The following is an 18498-nucleotide window of genomic DNA, read 5'->3' as shown; positions in this document are numbered from 1 at the left end:
ACCCTTGGCTGTTGTAACCATAGTTCCCATAGCCCTGATTCCAGTAGTTGCTGTATCCCTGGTTCCAGTTTTGACTGGGGCCTGCAACACAAAGCTCAGACTTATTTTCATTCAGGCTGGTCCCTCACCTTCCAACACTGCAGCGGTACAAGTACTTAAAGAGTACTTACCTCCACCTCTCCCTCGAGCTCTTCCAACAAATCCTCCTCGACTCCCCCACTGCTGCTGCTGCTGGTACTGTTCCTTTGACATGGCTACTTTTATTTCACACTGGAAATGGAGAGTTAGCATGAGATCCAATCAGCAAAGATAACCCCCAGAAAACACAGAACACTAAGCACAAAATTTGATTTAGTCACCCTGGTGCCCTCCCTGAAAAAAAAAAAAGGATAGCTTACACTGTCTAATTTGAAAATAGTTATGAGACACAATAGAACCCATTCTGAAAAGAATGCTTATTTTTCTTTGTATGCCTTTCTGTTTTCCCTTTACCTAAACTTCTGATGCCTATTCATCTGGGAAAAGTGAAATTAAACCTGAGTTTGGTCAACTTGCTAAACTCAACTCAACTTTGTTCTGAAGCTTCTACCACCATTCATGCAAGTACCAGTCCAGCTACAATTTGAGTACATGCTACCAGGCTGAATCAACCAGGTTTCTGAAAAGAATGCAACTTCCAACAGGGAAGCCTAACTCCCCATTTCATTTCAGTTTTGGAAGCTAAGACAAAGTAACATTTGCTTATAACAACAAACAAAGATCCAGCTACCAGGAAAAGCTGGTGCTGCCTGATACAGCAGATCAGTGACACAGCACTCCACCCACTGCTGGAGAATGTGGGTGCTGCATGACAAAATGTGTGCTGGGGCCCAGCCCTCTCCCCATGGGGGTGCAGTACAAAACCTCACCCGAAACCTCCTCAGCTCAAAAATCAAGGTAATAGTCATCTACATAAATACTTCACGGGCCCATTGCCTACATGTGAAAAGTAATGCTTACTTTTACAATACAAATAGGTATTTGCAGACTATTATCCCGAAAGACATGCAACTGATAATGTCTATTGTCATGGTTCAGTTTCTCTAGGAAAAAATCCACCTACTTTACTAAGCCCAACATTGTGGTATTTCTTTTCCATTATTTTCTTCACTGGTTCCTCCTCCTTGAAAGTAATGAAGCAAAATCCACGCCTCTTGTTAGTTTTGTTGTCCATGGGGAGTTCTATGGATTCGACCTGGTGCAAGACAGTGATTTTACCTTTTATCCTGTCATTTCCGTCACTGCAAAATCCTTCTAACAGGTCATACCTGAAATTATTTAGACTTGAGTATGACAACGTGAATCTGACTACAAAGTTCTCGGCACCTATGGCACACAAGACTTCCTAGACAAACAGTAACGTCTTTAGTCTGGGGTGAACTGTCTGTAAAGTTTGTAGGAGCACACATATTACACAGGGAACCAAATTCCCTGTACAGAGTTATGACCTGAAGCTGGCATCATCTGATAACCAACAGGGGAGCAGCAGCTGTAGCAAGTTCATACAAGACCAGCTTTCAAAAACTTTATACTTAGCTCATCTGTGCCATCAAAATCTGGGGACAAAGAGACAGAGATTACAGGGTTGCACAGAATTTAGGCAAAATTGTCTCAATCTGTGCTATAGGAGATGAGCTGGGGTGGCTGAAGAGCATCTCATTCAACTGACCAAAGCTACTTGCTCAAAACGCTGCCTCCCTCTCTGACTTATCTGAGCTCCCCCTTCCATCAAACCAGGCTGTCCAACTCAGAGCCTGTAATTAAAACATTAAAATTCTGACCACTAACACACATGGAACTAAAATGGCCATTAAGCTCACATTAGCGTCCATGCAGGCTGCACAACTGAAGCAGTTTGTTTCACCACATACCTCACCAAAACCTCCAAAATATTCCCGTATTTTCTCCTCAGGTGTGTCTGGAGATAAGCCACCAACAAAAATTTTTTTAACGGGTTCTTTTGTTTTCATGGCTTTAGCTCTTTTTGGATCAATGACCTTTCCATTCAGCTTGTGTTCTTTCTGGTCCATGACCTGAAGAAAATTAAAACGCAGTCTTACACAGCTTAGTTAAAGCTAAGCGTTTCACTGATGTTTTGGGTAAGGCCAAATTTTCTTCAATTTCAATACCTGGATCACAACAATAATTTCCTGCACAAAGAGTTCTGTAATTTTTGATCACTATCCATTGACGTAGTCAATTCTGACAACTGGAACTACCTATTACCCAGCAGAAACAAGAGTAAAATGTTTCTCAAAAAGTACTCTTCTCATCCTCAAACCTTATGAAGTAAAAAATCTGTACTATAGATATCACAAAGATCACGAAGGTGAAAACTTTTCTGTGTGCTGTGTCCACAGCATTTTAGAAAAGCTAACAGCTAAATTTTGCTTGGATAGAGCCCAAATGTATCAAAGCTATTGGCTCTATCCTAGGGGTTCACGTTACAGCTCTGAAATGCAAAGACTGGAGTTGTTTGCAAATGCTGCTTTCACAGCAGCAGGCAGCAGACATTTATACATTATAATTTTCAAGTGCCCAAATCCAATAGCTTGCAGAACCTGTAAATGCCCAAATCCATACCTCAGGAATCACTGCTAGTCCTAAAAAGAAAGCATTTTCAATAAGCACATTAAACACACTGCACCCCTGAATCATCTTCACGAGAAGATGATTCAAACACCTACAGTCATCCTAGAGAGTGCCTTATCTCTGATACCTGAATTTGAAGGTGTTTCATTACATTAATCCTACCTTATCCACGCTCTCTGATTCTTTGAAGAGTACAAAGCCAAAGCCTCTCGATCTCCCAGTGATGGGGTCCAACTTCAGAGTGCAGTCTACAACTTCGCCAAACTTAGAGAAGTAGTCCTTCAGATCCTTCTTTGTTGTGTCCCAGCTAAGGCCACCAATGAACATTTTCCTGTTAAGACAAGTTGGTCAATCTGTAAATGTGTGTTACCCAAAATCCTGCACTGCCAAGCTTTATGAGTTCTATTGCCTAAAGCATGGAACTGGCAGAATTTTATCAGTCATGCCATTACACACAGGTCTGCACTTTTTGACAACTTGCTTAAATTATTCGGGCCAGGACAGATAAAGACTTCCACATGCACAAATATTTTTCACTGTCTTCTCCTGCAGCTGCTTACTCTGCTGTCCTAAGAAACCACTAGTAGTGACAAAAAGATATTTTACTACTTCTTTACGTTCCCACCAAAGGTTTAATTCCATTCAGTTATCTGTGGAGCCTCCACACAACTGCTCATGAGACACACACAGGCAGATTAGATTTGTAAGGAAATGTGGTTAAAACAGAAGCATTTATCTACCAGTCTGGACTGGACATATGCCCAAATTAATAAACTAAAATAAATAAAGTTTAGTCACGTTCCACTCTCCAGAAAGCAGTTAAGAAAAAGCAAAGTATTGGATGCTCAGAAGTTCTCTTTCCTCACAAAAACTTTAAACACCTGTCATCATCAAGAGAATGTCTTTCCAATATTTTTATAGCATCAGTGTTGCTGGGCAGATGTGTACAGCACATAATTCATAACCTGTATTTTCAAAAGCACACTGGAAACTTAGAATCAAATCATAATCATTCCACCATGTTACTAAGGCATTAAAAAAATTGAAAAGATAAAAAATCAAGCCAGTATACACACAAATAAAACATTCCAGGTTATCAGGCATAGGGCTTAGGAACCCATTCAAAAGAGGATTTGATTTGAGATGATCTCTTCTAATACTGATAAAGAAGATTTTACTGTAAGCTCTAATCAAAATATATGATCCATTATGATCTATAAAAGTGCTTTCTTCAAAGCTTTGCCCATTTTCACTGTCCCAACTTATTTCACAATCAGATACAGTTATAAGAAAACCTGAAAAACCACTGTGTCATGTTTCCAACTCCTCCACTTCCCATGCACAAATATTCCTGCCAATCATGTAAAAGAGCATTGTACCTGCACAAGTCAAACACTCTCAGATCAAAAGCTGCTCCTGTGAACTACCTCTGTTGAATTAGCTGTGCTCTCACAAAATTAACAAGAGCATTCCGTTTCTTACAAACATCCATACAGATGAGGGGTTCAGGAGCTTCAGATGTTTTTATAGCAAGTCTCTAAATCTGTAAAGAAGGAGCACCAATTCCCCATCCCTTCATCCACTTTTCCAATTAGTTACAGATCTCTCTTCAACAAAGTACCAACAGCCCTTTCTATCAGCTGTGACTTCTTACTGTCTTCATGGAAGAAATGGTCCATCTTGGTAAACCAGCAGCCTCATACCAGTATGGACAGTAAATCAAAGGAGCTTTCTGCTCCTTGTTCACCCATCAAGGTCCTTAGTTTGTCTGCTGTTCTGTGGAGGGCTTTCTAGGCAGCCAAACAGAAGACACAGGATGCAGCATCGTGTTTCTGACACATGGGTCGTAGAGATGCTCTAGCAGTTACTACTGAACTGACACTTGCTGCACAAACCACCTGTCTCAATATTAACATACAGACCCTGCTTTGTATCCCTAAGGACAGACAGACCAAGAACACGAGCTTGAAAGCAATAGCCTCTGAAGGTTTTTCATGTCTCCACCCAGTAACTGCACCTTTGAGCCCAGTCTCAGAGCAGGTAACTACAGCTGCTACATACACTACCGCTCTAAGGCAAAGCTGAGCTCAGGTCAAGGCTACACCACAAACGTGAGCACAACAATTCAGGAGTAGCATCACAGCGCTGCCAAAAGCTTGCAAAATAGCTAGCCCACAGTCTGGCTGGTCTAACTCACATCAGCACATACAGCTTCCCAAAGTAAGTTACCAGAGGTGCACTGGGAAAGCTTTCAAACCTCAGAGTTAGCTAACTAAGGTATCACAGATATGCTTTTTTCCATTTACTACCAGAAGTGTTTTCAAAACACTTTGTTTCCTGTACAGCATTAAGAATTGACAGGTCAAAAAGACTGAAGTAGACAAGTCAACGCATGAAACATGTAATCACTGCCCAATGCCACTGCATCACTTAGAGACAATTTATAAGCATTGCTGCCTCAAAAGAACCTGAGTTTGCCCACGAAAACTCTTTAATTGCTGTGTATTCAAGGGTCATAAGTAAAACAAACATGTAAACTCCAAAGACATTTGAAGCCGTTGAAAACAGATGAAAAGTAACAAAACCATTTTAATTTTTGCTAATCCCAGCAAAATACTCAAAAAAGGGTTCCTGTTCTCTCTCTCTGCATTATCTCAGGTTATTAACATCTCTCTCAGCAACATCCCAGCTTTTTACAGAAGAAGGAAGACACTCAGGAAGGTTTTGCAGCACGTGTCTACAGGACACAGTAGTTAGTGCTCCTTTATCCAGCTTAATTCCTGCCTTGACCAAAAACAGACTTGCAACTCAAGTTTCTCACGGGCCCGACCGGAGACAGCAGAGTGCATCAGCCTGTAACTGGATTTATTACACACAAATTTCACCGACAATACAGACAAAAGGGACACTGCCTCAGGCAAAGACCCTACGAGATTAATAGCTGTCTTTACTCTCCATAAAATAGAGTAATAGAACATGCTGAGTTGGAAAGGACCTATCAGAATCATCCAGTCCAACTCCTAGCCCTGCATAGGACACCCGAAGAGTCAAACCATGTGCCCGAGAACATTTTTCCAAGTACTTCTTGAACTCTGTCAGACTTTGTGCTGTAACCACTTCCTGTGGAGCCTGTTCCATTAGCCAACTAACCTCTAAGTGAAACGCCTTTACCTGGTGCATAACCTGAACCTCCCGCGACTTAGCTTCCTGCCTTTTCGACTCCTACTCAAGTTCGGACACCACGTAATATAATCCTCCCGACACCAAGTTCCGTGAGAAGCAGAGGCATCTTTTAGGGTGGGAAGAAGTCCCGGTGCCTGACGCCTCTGGCACTCAGCTGATACACTGTAATGTTTGCAGCACAGGGCAATGCTGCGACCAGAGCATTCGGGTACACCGAGTTACGGTCTTCACGCACGGACCGCACTTTAACTCAGAGAAAAGGCATCGCTGACAAGTAAAGTATAAGAGAGAGGTCTGTAGTTTGAGGCACATCGCACCATTTGTACACCGCGGGACCAGACACCGCTCCCGCCGCCCGGCCGGCCCGTGACGTCGCCGAGGCGCCAAGTAAACAAACAGGGCGGCGAACGGGGCCGGGCCAGGCCGGGCCGGGCCGGGGGCGCTGGGCCCCGCCCGCGGCACACAACCCGCCCCCGCCGCTCACCCCTCGTCCTCCTCGTTCTTGCTGGCATCGATCTTGGCTCCCTCCGACTCGATTCCGCCACCGCCGCCACCTCCCCCATCAGTGCTTCCCGTCCCTGCCTGCCCCTCAGGCTGCTCCACCGGCTCCGCCGCGCTGCCCCCGGCGCCGGCCGCTACCGCCGCCGAGTCCAGAGCGAACTGCTGATCCGACATGGCGCCGCCGCCGCCCCGCAGCGGCCACCCCCGGTGCCGCCGCCTCCCCGCCGAGGCCCCGGCCCCGCTGGCGGCCCCGGCCGAGCGCGCCGATCCCGCTGATCCCTCCTCTTCTTGCTCCCTGTTTTTAATGGCGCCGCCACCGACCCAACTTAAAATGGCGGCCGGAAGGAGCGCGGCGGGCGGGACACGTGACACCGCCTCCGGGGAGCCGTGAGGGAGCGCGGGGGGAGCTTCGGCACAGTCCTGGGAACCGCCAGAGCCAGGGGCGCCGACACGGTCAATCACAGAATCGATAGGGCTGGGCTGGCCTCTGGAGATCGTCCAATCCAACCCCCCCGCCCAAGGCAGGGCCACCTGGAGCGGGTGACACAGGAACCGGTCGGGGGGGGGTTTGGAATGGCTCCAGAGAGGGAGAGTCCACAACCTCCCTGGGCAGCTGTTCCAGTGCTCTGCCACCCTCCGCTTAAGAAATCCTTCCTCATGGTGAAGTGGAACTTGCGTTTGGGTTTGTGGCCATTGTTCCTCGTCCTGTCACTGGGCACCACTGAAAAGTGTCTGGCTGCATCCTCTTGGCACCTACCTTTGAGATATTTATGTGCATTGCTGAGATCCCATTCAGTCTTCTCCAGACTAAACAGGCCCAGCTCCTGCAGTCTCTCCTCATGAGATGCTCCAGCCCCATCATCGCTGTGGTGCTTCACCGGACCCTCTCCAGTAGACCCTTGCCTTCTTGTGCTAAGGAGCACAGACCTGGACAGAGTACTCCAGCTGCACTTCACTAGGGCCAACTAGAGCAGGAGGATCACAGATTGAAGTAAAACTTGGCTTTTAGCAGGGTTTTGTGTATTAAAAAACGACTGCAGCAACATAGCCATGTCTGGTGGCACAAATCTCCCCCGGCCCCTCAGTTGCTGTGGACAGTGCTGGATCCAGCTGCATTCAAAAATGCAGTGTATGAACTCACATACTGCTTTGGCATCTTGCTGATTCTTTAGTTTGTAGGCAGTAAGATCAGTGAGCTTTAACACACAAGGTTTATTTTGATGCTTGACTAGGTTTTAGTGCTGAGAAACATCAAATCTTCAGGCAGACTGCTGCAATCCTTTTGCCTCAGACAAAATGCATATGCTCCTTCACCCATCCCAACCATTCTCCTAATCTGGAAAGGTGCTGGGTTAATGCAGTGTTCCTGCTCCAGCAATCAGGTACTCAGGCATTTAGTTGCTCGCTAGTGTCTACTAGATGGGAAACTTGTTTTCTGATCCAAGTGAGAAGAGTCCAGTACAGCACCTAACTTCTACAGAAATTAGTTGCTGACTGTAAAGTTCAAGAACTTGTAATCTCCTGCTTAGAACTGGAATAGAAGTGGTGTGGGAAAGTAATTAAGCTAGGTTCTAGAATCCTTGAGGTTTTAAGTGCTTGAAAGACCTTGAAAAGCTCCAAATCCTCAAGCAGTGCTATCAGCATGGAAAAGGTGCTACAATAGTTCTGGATCCTGGTACATTGTGCTACAGACCACTCTCTCCTCTTTGCTGCAGAAGGCAGGACACAACTCTGCCATCTTCCACTGTGATGCTAATTCCAAGCACTCTGGTGCTCTCAGGACAGATCAGGAGGAAGAATGGGATGTATGGACCTGTTCTAACAGTAACCTGATCTCCAGAGGGGTACCGACCCTTCTATCCAAGTAAAACTATGGTTACACCACTTTAAGGTCACAGCAAGACTACACACTCACTTACGTAAGCATTTATTAGAGAATCTTTTAACGTGAAATTATACAAATAAAGTTTGTATAAACACAAGTCCACGCTGTGTCATAACATGAATGGCAAAAAGAAAGTAAAAACCATAAAAGAAAACTAGCCAGACGCTATGTACAGTTGGACACAGTTGTGTCATACACTAAAAGTCTTTTACAAAATAGTCATTTCATCTCACGAAGACCACCCTCCATTGACTCACGATGCGTTGCAAGATGGCTTTTTGTTGCAGTATCTCTACCTAAAAAATCAAGACAAAATGCATGTCAGATCTGTGACAGTTACTACAGGATTGTTAAAAGGTCCATTTTCATGAACTGCTTTAAGTCTTCTATATATTCCTTTCTTCACTGTTAAAGATCATATGCATATTTATGAAGGTAACACAACAGGTTTGCTTAGTTACCCATCAGTAATTTATTTTTCCAAATATTGCCATTGAGCCCATCTAGGAGGTTGCTCCAAAACAACAACCATCCAATTTAGGTAAGTAGGCAGGCTCTGGATCACTTTCTTTTCCACGGGAAACACTGCCAAAGGCTTTCTGATTATTTGTTTATACAACTAAGTGACTTATGTGCAACACAAGTCAGGTCATTTTAGTAGAGACAGTCCATATGCATATGATCTTTAATGTTTATCCAGATTTAAAAGTTCGTTTTGGTTTGCAGATTTCACTATTAGCTATAAAAAGAAAAAAGCAAGCATTAAAATCTTAAAGAATGCACATTTAAAATGAGGTTCCACAATTGAAATACAACACTAAACAGAAGATCAAATGATTAAGCTGTAAAGGCATTTATGTACTTTAACTCCTGTAAAAAACCATTTAAGTTAAAGACACTTAATCTCCAAAAAAGATTAAAAAAAGAAGCCAAAGTCTGAAGTTTTCCACTTTAATCTTTACGCTGGTACATGAAGTTGGAAGAGACCATACCACAGGACAGCGTTTTCTGGTGTATGCCTTGCGCTCTGCCTGCAACGTGCGACCCCAGAGATAGACGTGGTCAGGGTGACACACGGCCTGCAATGAAGTTCCCGCTGGCGGGTACAAACAAGGTATAATGTCAGAGTTAGAAGACAACATTCTTGTTTTCCTTAAGTTGTACCCATTTCAGTACTTTACCTGTTAATACTTCTAATAAGTTTAATTATTCCTCTAGACCACCTGGTACACAACGCAAACCAGAAAAACTCTTATGTTTTTCTGAAGTACTAAAGAAGATAAAGTCACACTTTTACAAAGTTAAAGATCTATAGACACGTAGGCAAAGCTGGTTAAAAAAAAAAAGTATTTTTTAAGTTAACAAAAGCTTAATTAAAGGAAAAGTCATGCTAGGCAAGTTTTTACTCTTCGTTTGTCTATTGATCTTTAAATTAGATTAGACACAGTCAGAGTGGAGCTTGCACTCATGTACACACCTGTTGGTCAGGTACTAGGTACTGCTTTAGTACGGCTGGTAGTTGTTTTGGTGGTTGCCGCCGCCACGGGACGCCTTCCCATATGTGCTTTGTTGGCCTGGAGGTAACAGGTGGGGGAAGAACAGAACCCACAAGCGTTAACAACCAGCCTCACAAGGAGACTTCACACACAGCAGCACACCAAGAGATCTCGAGAGCCATAAGCCAAGTAAGAGTAACATTCCAGAGAGGGGGTGCATGCTCTTGTTATTGGGAATGAGGGCAAAACCACTTACCACTGTAATCTGTGTATCCTGGCCCATATCCATAATTGGGATAGTTGTACCCAGAGTAGTCGTAGCCTCCATAGCCACTGTAGCTCTGATCACTGTAAGCGCTGTTGTAATTCCCATAGCCTTGATCATAATAGTTATTAAATCCTTGGTTCCAGTTTTGTCCCTGACCTGAAACCAAGTGTAAGCAAGTGTAAGTTTCAGAACTTATTTCACTGCTCTCCTGTGCCCCTTCATCTAACTCTTTGGATATGAGAATAATCAGTAATGGCCTGAGCACCAAGTGACACCACAGGATGAGTCTTACTGTGTGGTCTGAGTTGTGACTGCTTGACCTTTAAAAATTGAGATGCATTAACCTGCAACATAACAGCTGATTCCTTCTGATCCCTTTGAAGATGCAGCAAAGTGACCACCCTACTTCTTAGCAAGCACCTCCTGGTTTCTGGCCCATGGGCCAATTAAGTGTATCCCTTCCAAGGGAAAGTGTCACTGTGCTGGCTACACTGTCTACTAAGGGTGTACAAAAGCACCCACATCCACCTTGTCCCTTCACCACTTGAATGCAAGCAGAGCAAGAGGAAATTCCTCAGCTTCAACAAGCAACCATAACCACCAAAACATCACTTACTAACAGGCTACTTTATACATTTGATTTAAACATGAGATCTGCACACAGCCTGCAACCTGGAATATATACAGACACCTGAATGGTTGGTAAATATTTACATTAATAGAACCACTGAAAACACTCACCCCGTCCACGCCCCCGTCCGCCTCCACGTCCACCAGAAGAATTGCTTTTCCCTCCTTTCTGCTGCTGCTGCTGCTGCCTGTACACCTCTTTGGGCTGTGCTACTTTGATCTCACACTGTAAGGACAAAAATCTTTTAACTTATCAAGAATTCCAAGAACATTTTATGAGCTGCTTTCACAGAAGCCTACAGAGATATATTTTACATGCTAAGAACAAGAGTTCTCCCACCTTGCCTGAACCAATTTGGTGGTATCTGCTCTCTAGCAACTTCTTTACTGGCTCTTCATCTGTGTATGTGATAAAACAGAAGCCCCTCCTTTCATTTGTCTTTGTGTCCATGGGAAGTTCAATGTTTTCAATCTGAAATCAAAATGAATATAAACAATACATGAAATCGGTAAGCAACTTTTTATGCCACCAGAACCATCTGGCAGTGCAGAATCTATGCTAACTACTTCTTGCAGCTATAAATCAGACCATTACAATTTCATTAAATCATTAACATATAGATTCAACTATCTCTGGTTTTGGCCAACTCCCACCTCACGAATTCTTTCTTAAGAGACAGGGAAGACTACACTTGAGAAGCATTGGTGTATGCTAATATACTATACCTCGCCAAAAGCACCAAAGTACTCCTTAATCTGTTCTTCAGATGTATCTGGACTAAGCCCACCAACAAATACTTTTTTGGGTGGCTCCTTCCCTTTCAGTGCTTTTGCCCTTTTAGGATCTATTAACTTCCCATCCAGTTTGTGTTCCTTCAGTTCCAACACCTAAAAAGCAGACAAAGAAACAAGGTCTCAGATCGCTACAGCTACACAAGCTGGCCTCATGCCATCGGTCCGCAGGAAATGCACCCACCTTTTCCACGCTGGCAGCATCCTTGAAAAGCACGAACCCAAACCCCCTCGACCTTCCAGTGACCGGGTCAGTTTTGATTGTGCAATCCACAACCTCGCCAAACCGCGAGAGATACTCCGTCAGGTCCTTCTTGCTGGTGTCCCAGCTGAGGCCTCCGATGAACATTTTCCTGGAGGGCAGGAAACGCGTATGGATACGGGTGAGGGAGCGACGGGGGAGCCGCCCCCGCGCCCCCATAGGCTGCCGGTGACGTCACGGCCCCGATCGGATTCCGCCCCCCCACCCCGGTCCGTGTCCCCGCCTCGCGGAAACTGGGTCACCCGCCCGGGACACAAAGGCGGGCGCGGCCATGGTGCGGGAAGAGAAGGACGCGCTCCCCCCAGCCACCGAACCGTCCCCCCTCAAGCCGCAGGGCGGGCGGCGGAGACTGAGGCGCGCCTCCCCCACGTCTCCCCCTCCACCACATGCCCGGCCCTACCCGTCGTCCTGCTGGTTCTTGCTCGCGTTGATCTTGGAGCCCTCGGCGAACTCCTCCTGGCCGCCGCTCATCTCGGTCGCGTCCTCCATGGCGAGGCGAGGCCGGCGGGGGTGCTCGTGCAAGCGGCGGAGACAGCGGAGACCTGCGCCCGGCAGAAAATGGCGGCGGAAGAGATCCGGGCACCGCCTGCGTCTCCCTTATATACCCGCGTCGGCAGCCAATCAGCACCGCCCTCCTGCCTGGAGCCGCAGCGCCCCCGGCGGCTCGCGGCGGGGCTGCAGCAGCCGCCCTGCGGCCGCCATCGCGCGGGCTGAGCCGGGCCGATGCCGCTGGTCCGGGCAGGCACGGCCACCGCCGCACCGGGTACCGGGACAGGCGGGCTCCGGGACTGAGCGGGCCTGCCGGCTGTGGGTTGTAACGCGTAACCCAGAAACCCCGTTCCGGCAGTGGCGGGGAGGGGCGGGGCGGGCGCTCCGTGGGCGGGCACAGCCGGCGCGGCGCTCCCCGCCGCGCGGCTCCGCTGCGCCCCACGTGCCGCCGCCGCCGCCATGGGCGTGCTGCCGGTACCGGCGGAGGTGCGCGCCATCCTGCTGGACATCGAGGGCACCACCACCCCCATCGCCTTCGTCCAGGTGAGACCCGGGGGCCGCCGGCACCGCGAGCGCTGCGGTAGCATCGCCGCTCCCGTCGTGACCCCTCGTCCCTGGCGTTGTGGGCGACTCGCGTAGCATCGCCGTTCGTACCGTGACCTCCTCGGCCCTGGCAGTTCGCCTCAAGACAGGCCGAGGTGCCGCCGGGAGGGAAAGGCATGACCCATTTTCTGCGTTTTTCCGAATAACGCTCTCGAGAAAATACGCCTTGTCTTGCCGATCGGTGGTGGACTGGGGAGCTGGTCACTACCGCGGAGATTCGGGCAGGAGAGATTTTTTTTTTCATGGATATAGGGCAGTTTGGGTGCTCGCAGCCTCATCCGGGAAAAGCCCTCGAGCATCGCTATTCCTTTGATGGCTGGAGCTGCAGCACCGCACCCGGCTTTGCAGAGAGCCTCAAGTGCGATCTCTTTGAAGTACGATGCTTCTTGGCCTTAATTTCAGTAATTACCAATTTGCAGTAATCGATAATGCTCGGGGTTATTCCCTTCGGGAGGCTGGTACAGCCAAATGCCCCCAGTGTGCCGGAGGAGCGTGTCCAGCACTGCGGGAGGGGGCACACCGAGCGTACGCGACAGGGACTGCAGTGGCAGCGAATGCACGAGTGACTTCCCTGGTCTAGGAAAAAGCTTAAGACTGCTGGAAATGCCTGTTTAGGTGCAGAACCGAGGGGATTGGGAAGTCTGCGAGTCATAGGCGCTCGGAGAACCGCAAATTGTAATAGCCGAGGGTCCCTCCTCCCTGGGAGGCTTTGGTTCGCAGGAGGGAGCGGCTTGCTAAAACAGCGAACGCATATATCCCTTCTCCTGCCGTTAATTAACCCGGATCTGTCCATGAGACATTATAGCTTTTGGTAGATCTTTGCAGACCTTTGCAAAGGTGCTTTGTGACCCACATGGCTGGTGAAGGCTCCTTCTAGGTTTTCTAGAGGCTTCTGCTAACACAGTTTAACAGATGAACAGCATGACCTACATCTTTTTCCTGTCCATATTCTTCCAGTGCTCTTGAAGAAACTTCAGGCCTAGATGGCATTACAGATGCCTCCCTCCCCGCAATATCTTTCAATTCAAACGGTCTGGACAGCTCAGGTTTCTTACTAAACTTCTAACAGAGCAACTAAGTTGTTTTTGTCCACCTTGAAGCTGTTTTGCAGTTGTGCAAACAACATGCCCCGTACCTGAGACTTTGGGTTTCATGTACCTGAGACTTTGGGTTTCCACCCAAAGGCTTTCTGTTGCAGGGAGGCGAAGTGAGTTTTGGTTCTCAATAAAATTTAGTCCGACGGAAATCCAAAAAATGCTTAGAACACGTTATTTCATTTGGTCTTTCAGTTAACCTCTATTTGCCTTTGAAATGTCCACTGATAGTTCAGCAGACACTTTATTCTTCAATATTAAACAATTTTATTTAATCCTTTCTCTAATGTTAGGATTACTGAATCTGCAAAGTGAGGAAATAGAATGAATCAGTTGATGGGTGAATTCAGGAAAGATACTAGGGAAGAGAGTATTTGGAGTTTTTCTTCTACACAAACTCATGACCTATTAGTACATCATTGACTGGGATCACTCTTGACATCCATAAACCATCCAGCTGTCATGTGGGTCTCCCCTCTTAGTTCACTTACTCTGATGCTTTGCCAGTGGACCAAGACTTTTACCCTTTTAAAATTCCCACAGAATCCACTGATCTTTCAAAGTCTGTTTGGAAGATTTTCTTAGCTAGCACAAGAGTATGAAACACTGCTTTTGAAAAACAATTGGGTCCTTTTGACATCTGAGTTGTAAAGGAGGTTAAACCAAGCCAGCAGGTCAGCTGCATTTCACAGTGGATTCTCTTTAATTACCCCCATGATTTAAAAGACAGATTGAAAATAAAGGAAATGAGAGAATAACTGGGAGCCTTACAAGGCTTTTGATTTCCCTAGACAAGTTTGTGGTAATTCTTTAGGTAATTTACATTTTTTTTAGAATATACAACATGGAAAACACAATATTAGAGCAATAGAAAATCCTGCTGTTCTGCCACATCACTCTCTCAGGATCACTGCTTCCTTAATTCAGTAACAAGCTAATGACATACAACAAGGAACAAGAAACTATGGGCCATTTTTTGAGGAGAGGTGAGTTCAGGTTAGTTTTTTCCCCAGTTAAAAAAAGCTTCGGTGTTCTCTACCTGAAGGAAGGACTTCCCTGCCCTTCTCCTTGACCTGAGGCTTTTCCCACACCCGGAGATGCACAGTGGCTGCTTGTGGCTTCTGACTCGTGAAACACCTCTAATGAGAGCAATCTGTAATTATTTCTGGTTGCTATTGGGATCTCTGTGAAGGTTTGTAATTTTCCTGTGGCACTTTTCCCAAACCCCATGTAATTTCATTTGCAAGACTGTCCTGTGGAATTCAGTGTCACTGGACCAGGCCTTTCATTTTAAAAGGTCATCTAGCTTTGGCGAGAGGTTGAGACGTGTTTTCAGAATGACTTTTGCTAGGACAAGTGCCCCATCAAAAATACAATAGCATAACTTATCTGTTCAGAGTACATACATTCTCAGCTTTGTACTCCTCAGCTGGTGGGAGTGTTGGGTCATGTGTGCTATTTGAGACCTTTTTTGGCAAGCCCAGGAAAACTGATCACTCACCTTTCCATGCAGGCTTTAAAGCTTCCAGCTACATAAACATTTGTGTAGAAAAACCCACTTGTGCTGATCCTGGCCTGAGGCTGGCTCAGTCCTGTGACCAAGCAGACACCCTTGGCAGGAAATTCCACCAGCTGCAGCACTCTAGGGGAAGCTTAAGTTTGGGAAAATAACTGTACGTGGCACCAGTCAGCCTTACCTCTGCCAGGTTAAAGGAGCAGCATGTTTTTCTGCCAGGAGACCCTGTTCCCTTACATCAAAGACAACGTGAAGGAGTATCTGCGTGCTCACTGGGAGGAGGAGGAGTGCCAGCGGGATGTTGGACTTCTGAGGAAACAGGTAAAGTAACAGAGTAATTCTGTGTGTCTGCATTTTCATAGCGTGCCTGAGGCTTCAGGTCACTCGGACTCTCCCGGTCACCCCACATTTGTCCCTATGTCTCTGCCCTCATCCATGGAGGCCAGTTGCCTCGAAGGTTGGCTTCCCCCCATCCATAGCCTGGGGTTGTGCTTGGCAGGCAGCATCTTCCCTCAGCTCAGTTTGCTCTTCACAGCCCGTGGGCAGCAGTTGAGCGAAGACTTTCCAGGTTTTTGCCTGCATTGTGCCCTTCTCTTGTTGAATCCAAACCTCTTTTGGGAAGCAGCACAGGGGGATGGCAGAGCACTTGTTCCACACAGGGCAGTGTATACTGCCTCTGTACAGGGACACAGCATCAATTTGAGACTTGTAGCTGAAGCCAACAGATGCATTTGCTTCTTTGCCTTAACTACAGTAATTAAATACTTAAGCAAGCATAATTCTCATTAGAGTATTTACAATATGGCTACAGTAATGCTAATTGTTTGGTTTGGAAAGTACAACTCAAGCAAGTAGTTCTAAACACAATTAAAGTCTCAATTTTCCATTGAGAAAAGCATTCAAATGTCATTGTAACTCCTCATGTCAAGAGCAGTTTAAGCACTGCCCTGCACCAGGGTGCATGGAGGCAAGTGTTACATGACTTTCCTACCTTAGAGGTGTTGAAATTGCTCCACCTCTTCCTTCCCCTCTTTTTATTGTGGATGATTGCACAGAATCACAGAATATTCTGAGTTGGAGGGGACCTGCAAGGATCTGCCAGCCCAACGCTTCAGTGAATGGCCCATACAGGGATCAAACCCACAACCTTGGCATTGTTAACACTGTGCTCTAATGCCACTTTCCAGGCTCAGGAGGACTCCAGCCTGGACGGGGCCGTGCCGATCCCTTTGGAGAGCGGCAGCGGCGAAGAGGAGCTGGAGCGCGTCATCCAGGCGGTTGTAGACAACGTGCACTGGCAGATGTCCCTGGACAGGAAGACCACGGCACTGAAGCAGCTGCAGGGCCACATGTGGAAGGCAGCCTATGCCACCGGGCACGTCAAAGGAGAGTGAGTAATTGTGTGAGTAGTTGTGTGCCCCCTCTGTGGGGGGCAGATATGGGGAGCATCTTTCCTAAAAGTTAATTAGCAGAATTAGCTGCATAAGCTATTTCTGGGAACAGCGCCGCTTACAAACACAAGTAGTGTCACTAGCTCAGCAGATAAGCCAATATTTGAGAGATTTCTTGGTAAACTAAGAGTCTAAGGCACAAGTATGAGCTTCCTACAGTTCTCCGTCTTGCATTTTTTATTCCCAAATTGCACTCATATTTTGGAACAAGTATAAACATGCCAGGGTTGCAGGGTCAGGCTCTTTCAGTTGTTTCCTTCTGCTTTGTCTTATACGTGTGTATTTTTTGCCTTCCCACTTCTGTTTGTCTTCAGGTTCGTCTTTATGTTTCAGCCACAACACAGGAGTGCATATGTAGGGAAAACTGAAATGAAACCTGATCTCCTTATTGAAGAGATACTTGGTTAAACTATGCATTGCAGACCTCTAAGTAAAACAAGCCCATAAATTCACAATGTTTTGTCAAATGAGGAAGGAGGAAGAAGAAAATGAGCTCACAGAAAAATGTAAACATTCAGCAGAGAAAGTAACAAACCTCAAAAACAAGTCAAGAGAGACAGATATCCTGTTGGTTTCGTTTCTAAAACCAAGGCTAAATTGCCTTACAGTGACCCAAAAACTGTGGAGAAAGCTGTGTGCTTGGCTGCATTCAAGGAGTGAGATCTCTAAAATCTCCTTGCACAGCTCAGCATCATCTGCTGCTGAAAGAGACTCCCTGATTCCAGGAGCCCTAAGCAGATTAAAAATTAAGTCCTCTTGCAAACTAATGAGACAAAATTAATTGTCACAGTCCCTGGCTAATGATGTCCCTCCAGGTGCCTCTGAGTTTGCCCTTACTTGCTGCCGTGTTTTGCTCCAGAATCTTCGAGGACGTTGTTCCAGCCATCCGGAAGTGGCGGGAAGCAGGGATGAAGGTCTATATCTACTCTTCAGGCAGCGTTGAAGCCCAGAAGCTTCTGTTTGGATACTCTACAGAAGGTGATATCCTAGAGGTAGATAATCTTACCACCTTCTTTACAGCTTCTCCCCCTGCAGAGCATTCCCCTCACAACCTCCCTTGCTGTAATACTTCGTGTATGAATTCTGTGACAGGAAGGTGGGGCAGTGGGTTTGATCCATGGGAATTCAGCTCAAACAGTTGACTGTGAGATTATGGCTGCACCAACCCCTCGTTACTGTGGCAGAAAGGGAGGGAGGGAGGTTCACCTGCTCTTCAGGTGTCACTCAGCAATGGCCTGTGCTTCTCTCTCTCTTTCAGCTCTTTGATGGCCACTTTGATACCAAAATAGGCCCCAAGGTAGAAAGTGAGAGCTACAGGAGGATCGCCGCCAGTATTGGGTGTGCCACCAACAACATCCTCTTCCTGACAGATGTCCCTCGAGGTATGTGACCTGCCAGTCCTGCCAGTCCTACTGGCTCTCACCTGTGCTCTTCAGAGGTGCATTGCTGACTTCTCACAAGCACCCCAGAAATGCTTCAGCACCTTCCCTCTAGCTGCTGCCATCCTCTCTTCTTTACACACCTGGGCTTGCACACAGCAAGCAGAGGGATGTCCGTGTGCAGCGCTGCAATGAGGGAAAATAGGTCAAGCAGAAAACGTGCCTTTGCACCAGCCAGGAAGGAGAGACTGCTGAAGCAGAGCTGAAGCACGCCCCATTTACAAACAGGGTCAGTGGTTTGGCCAGTGCTCTGGGGAA

At 46.7% G+C, this 18498-nt stretch overlaps 3 protein-coding genes across 7 annotated transcripts in view; 1 reads left to right on the top strand and 2 right to left on the bottom strand.

Annotated features, from left to right (window-relative positions):
* Nucleotides 1–6668, bottom strand: part of HNRNPD (heterogeneous nuclear ribonucleoprotein D) — a 9238-nt gene extending 2570 nt beyond the window's left edge. For all 3 annotated transcript variants that reach the window (XR_010082600.1, XM_063415157.1, XM_063415156.1), the window contains exons 1-6: nucleotides 6299–6668; nucleotides 2794–2962; nucleotides 1911–2072; nucleotides 1103–1234; nucleotides 171–270; nucleotides 1–81 (exon numbers count right to left, since the gene is read on the bottom strand). The exon at nucleotides 1–81 is cut by the window's left edge and continues 66 nt beyond it. Coding sequence is in view for 2 of the 3 variants with exons in the window: in XM_063415157.1 (XP_063271227.1) it covers nucleotides 1–81; nucleotides 171–270; nucleotides 1103–1234; nucleotides 1911–2072; nucleotides 2794–2962; nucleotides 6299–6489 (835 nt within the window). In the remaining variant the exon portion in view is untranslated. The remainder of the gene's footprint in view (nucleotides 82–170; nucleotides 271–1102; nucleotides 1235–1910; nucleotides 2073–2793; nucleotides 2963–6298) is intronic.
* Nucleotides 6669–8226: 1558 nt separating this feature from the next.
* Nucleotides 8227–12283, bottom strand: HNRNPDL (heterogeneous nuclear ribonucleoprotein D like). Of its 3 annotated transcripts, XR_010082601.1 has the most exons (9): nucleotides 12049–12283; nucleotides 11571–11739; nucleotides 11321–11482; nucleotides 10935–11066; nucleotides 10706–10820; nucleotides 9953–10120; nucleotides 9678–9774; nucleotides 9193–9296; nucleotides 8227–8496 (listed from the first exon to the last, which is right to left on the bottom strand). XR_010082601.1 is itself a non-coding variant. In XM_063415161.1 (8 exons), exons 1-7 carry the CDS (start codon nucleotides 12135–12137, stop codon nucleotides 9704–9706), a joined length of 906 nt encoding a protein of 301 aa, XP_063271231.1. In that variant the 5' UTR covers nucleotides 12138–12283; the 3' UTR covers nucleotides 8227–9296; nucleotides 9678–9703. The 3 variants fall into 3 exon arrangements, 2 of the variants coding, with proteins under 2 accessions (XP_063271231.1, XP_063271230.1); XM_063415161.1 differs by having other exon boundaries at nucleotides 8227–9296; XM_063415160.1 differs by lacking the exon at nucleotides 9193–9296.
* A 263-nt stretch (nucleotides 12284–12546) lies between these two features.
* ENOPH1 (enolase-phosphatase 1) overlaps nucleotides 12547–18498 on the top strand; it is an 8793-nt gene continuing 2841 nt past the window's right edge. The window contains exons 1-5 of the mRNA XM_063415171.1: nucleotides 12547–12680; nucleotides 15570–15671; nucleotides 16538–16740; nucleotides 17661–17793; nucleotides 18060–18183. Of these exons, the coding sequence (XP_063271241.1) occupies nucleotides 12597–12680; nucleotides 15570–15671; nucleotides 16538–16740; nucleotides 17661–17793; nucleotides 18060–18183 (646 nt within the window). The 5' untranslated portion in view covers nucleotides 12547–12596. The remainder of the gene's footprint in view (nucleotides 12681–15569; nucleotides 15672–16537; nucleotides 16741–17660; nucleotides 17794–18059; nucleotides 18184–18498) is intronic.

This window comes from Prinia subflava, chromosome 18, assembly GCF_021018805.1.
Source record: "Prinia subflava isolate CZ2003 ecotype Zambia chromosome 18, Cam_Psub_1.2, whole genome shotgun sequence".
NCBI lineage: Eukaryota > Metazoa > Chordata > Aves > Passeriformes > Cisticolidae > Prinia > Prinia subflava.
This window is presented reverse-complemented; position numbering and strand designations above follow the sequence as displayed.

Bases quoted from the DNA above. Each gene is read 5' to 3' on its own strand.
- HNRNPDL (XM_063415161.1), bottom strand. From the start codon at position 12,137: ATGGAGGACGCGACCGAGATGAGCGGCGGCCAGGAGGAGTTCGCCGAG. The intron at 11,483-11,570 runs GTGGGTGCATTT...TCTGCTTTTTAG, and splicing joins ATGCTGCCAGCGTGGAAAAG to GTGTTGGAACTGAAGGAACA. The intron at 9,775-9,952 runs GTAAGTGGTTTT...TGTTACCTCCAG, and splicing joins AGGATACACAGATTACAGTG to GCCAACAAAGCACATATGGG.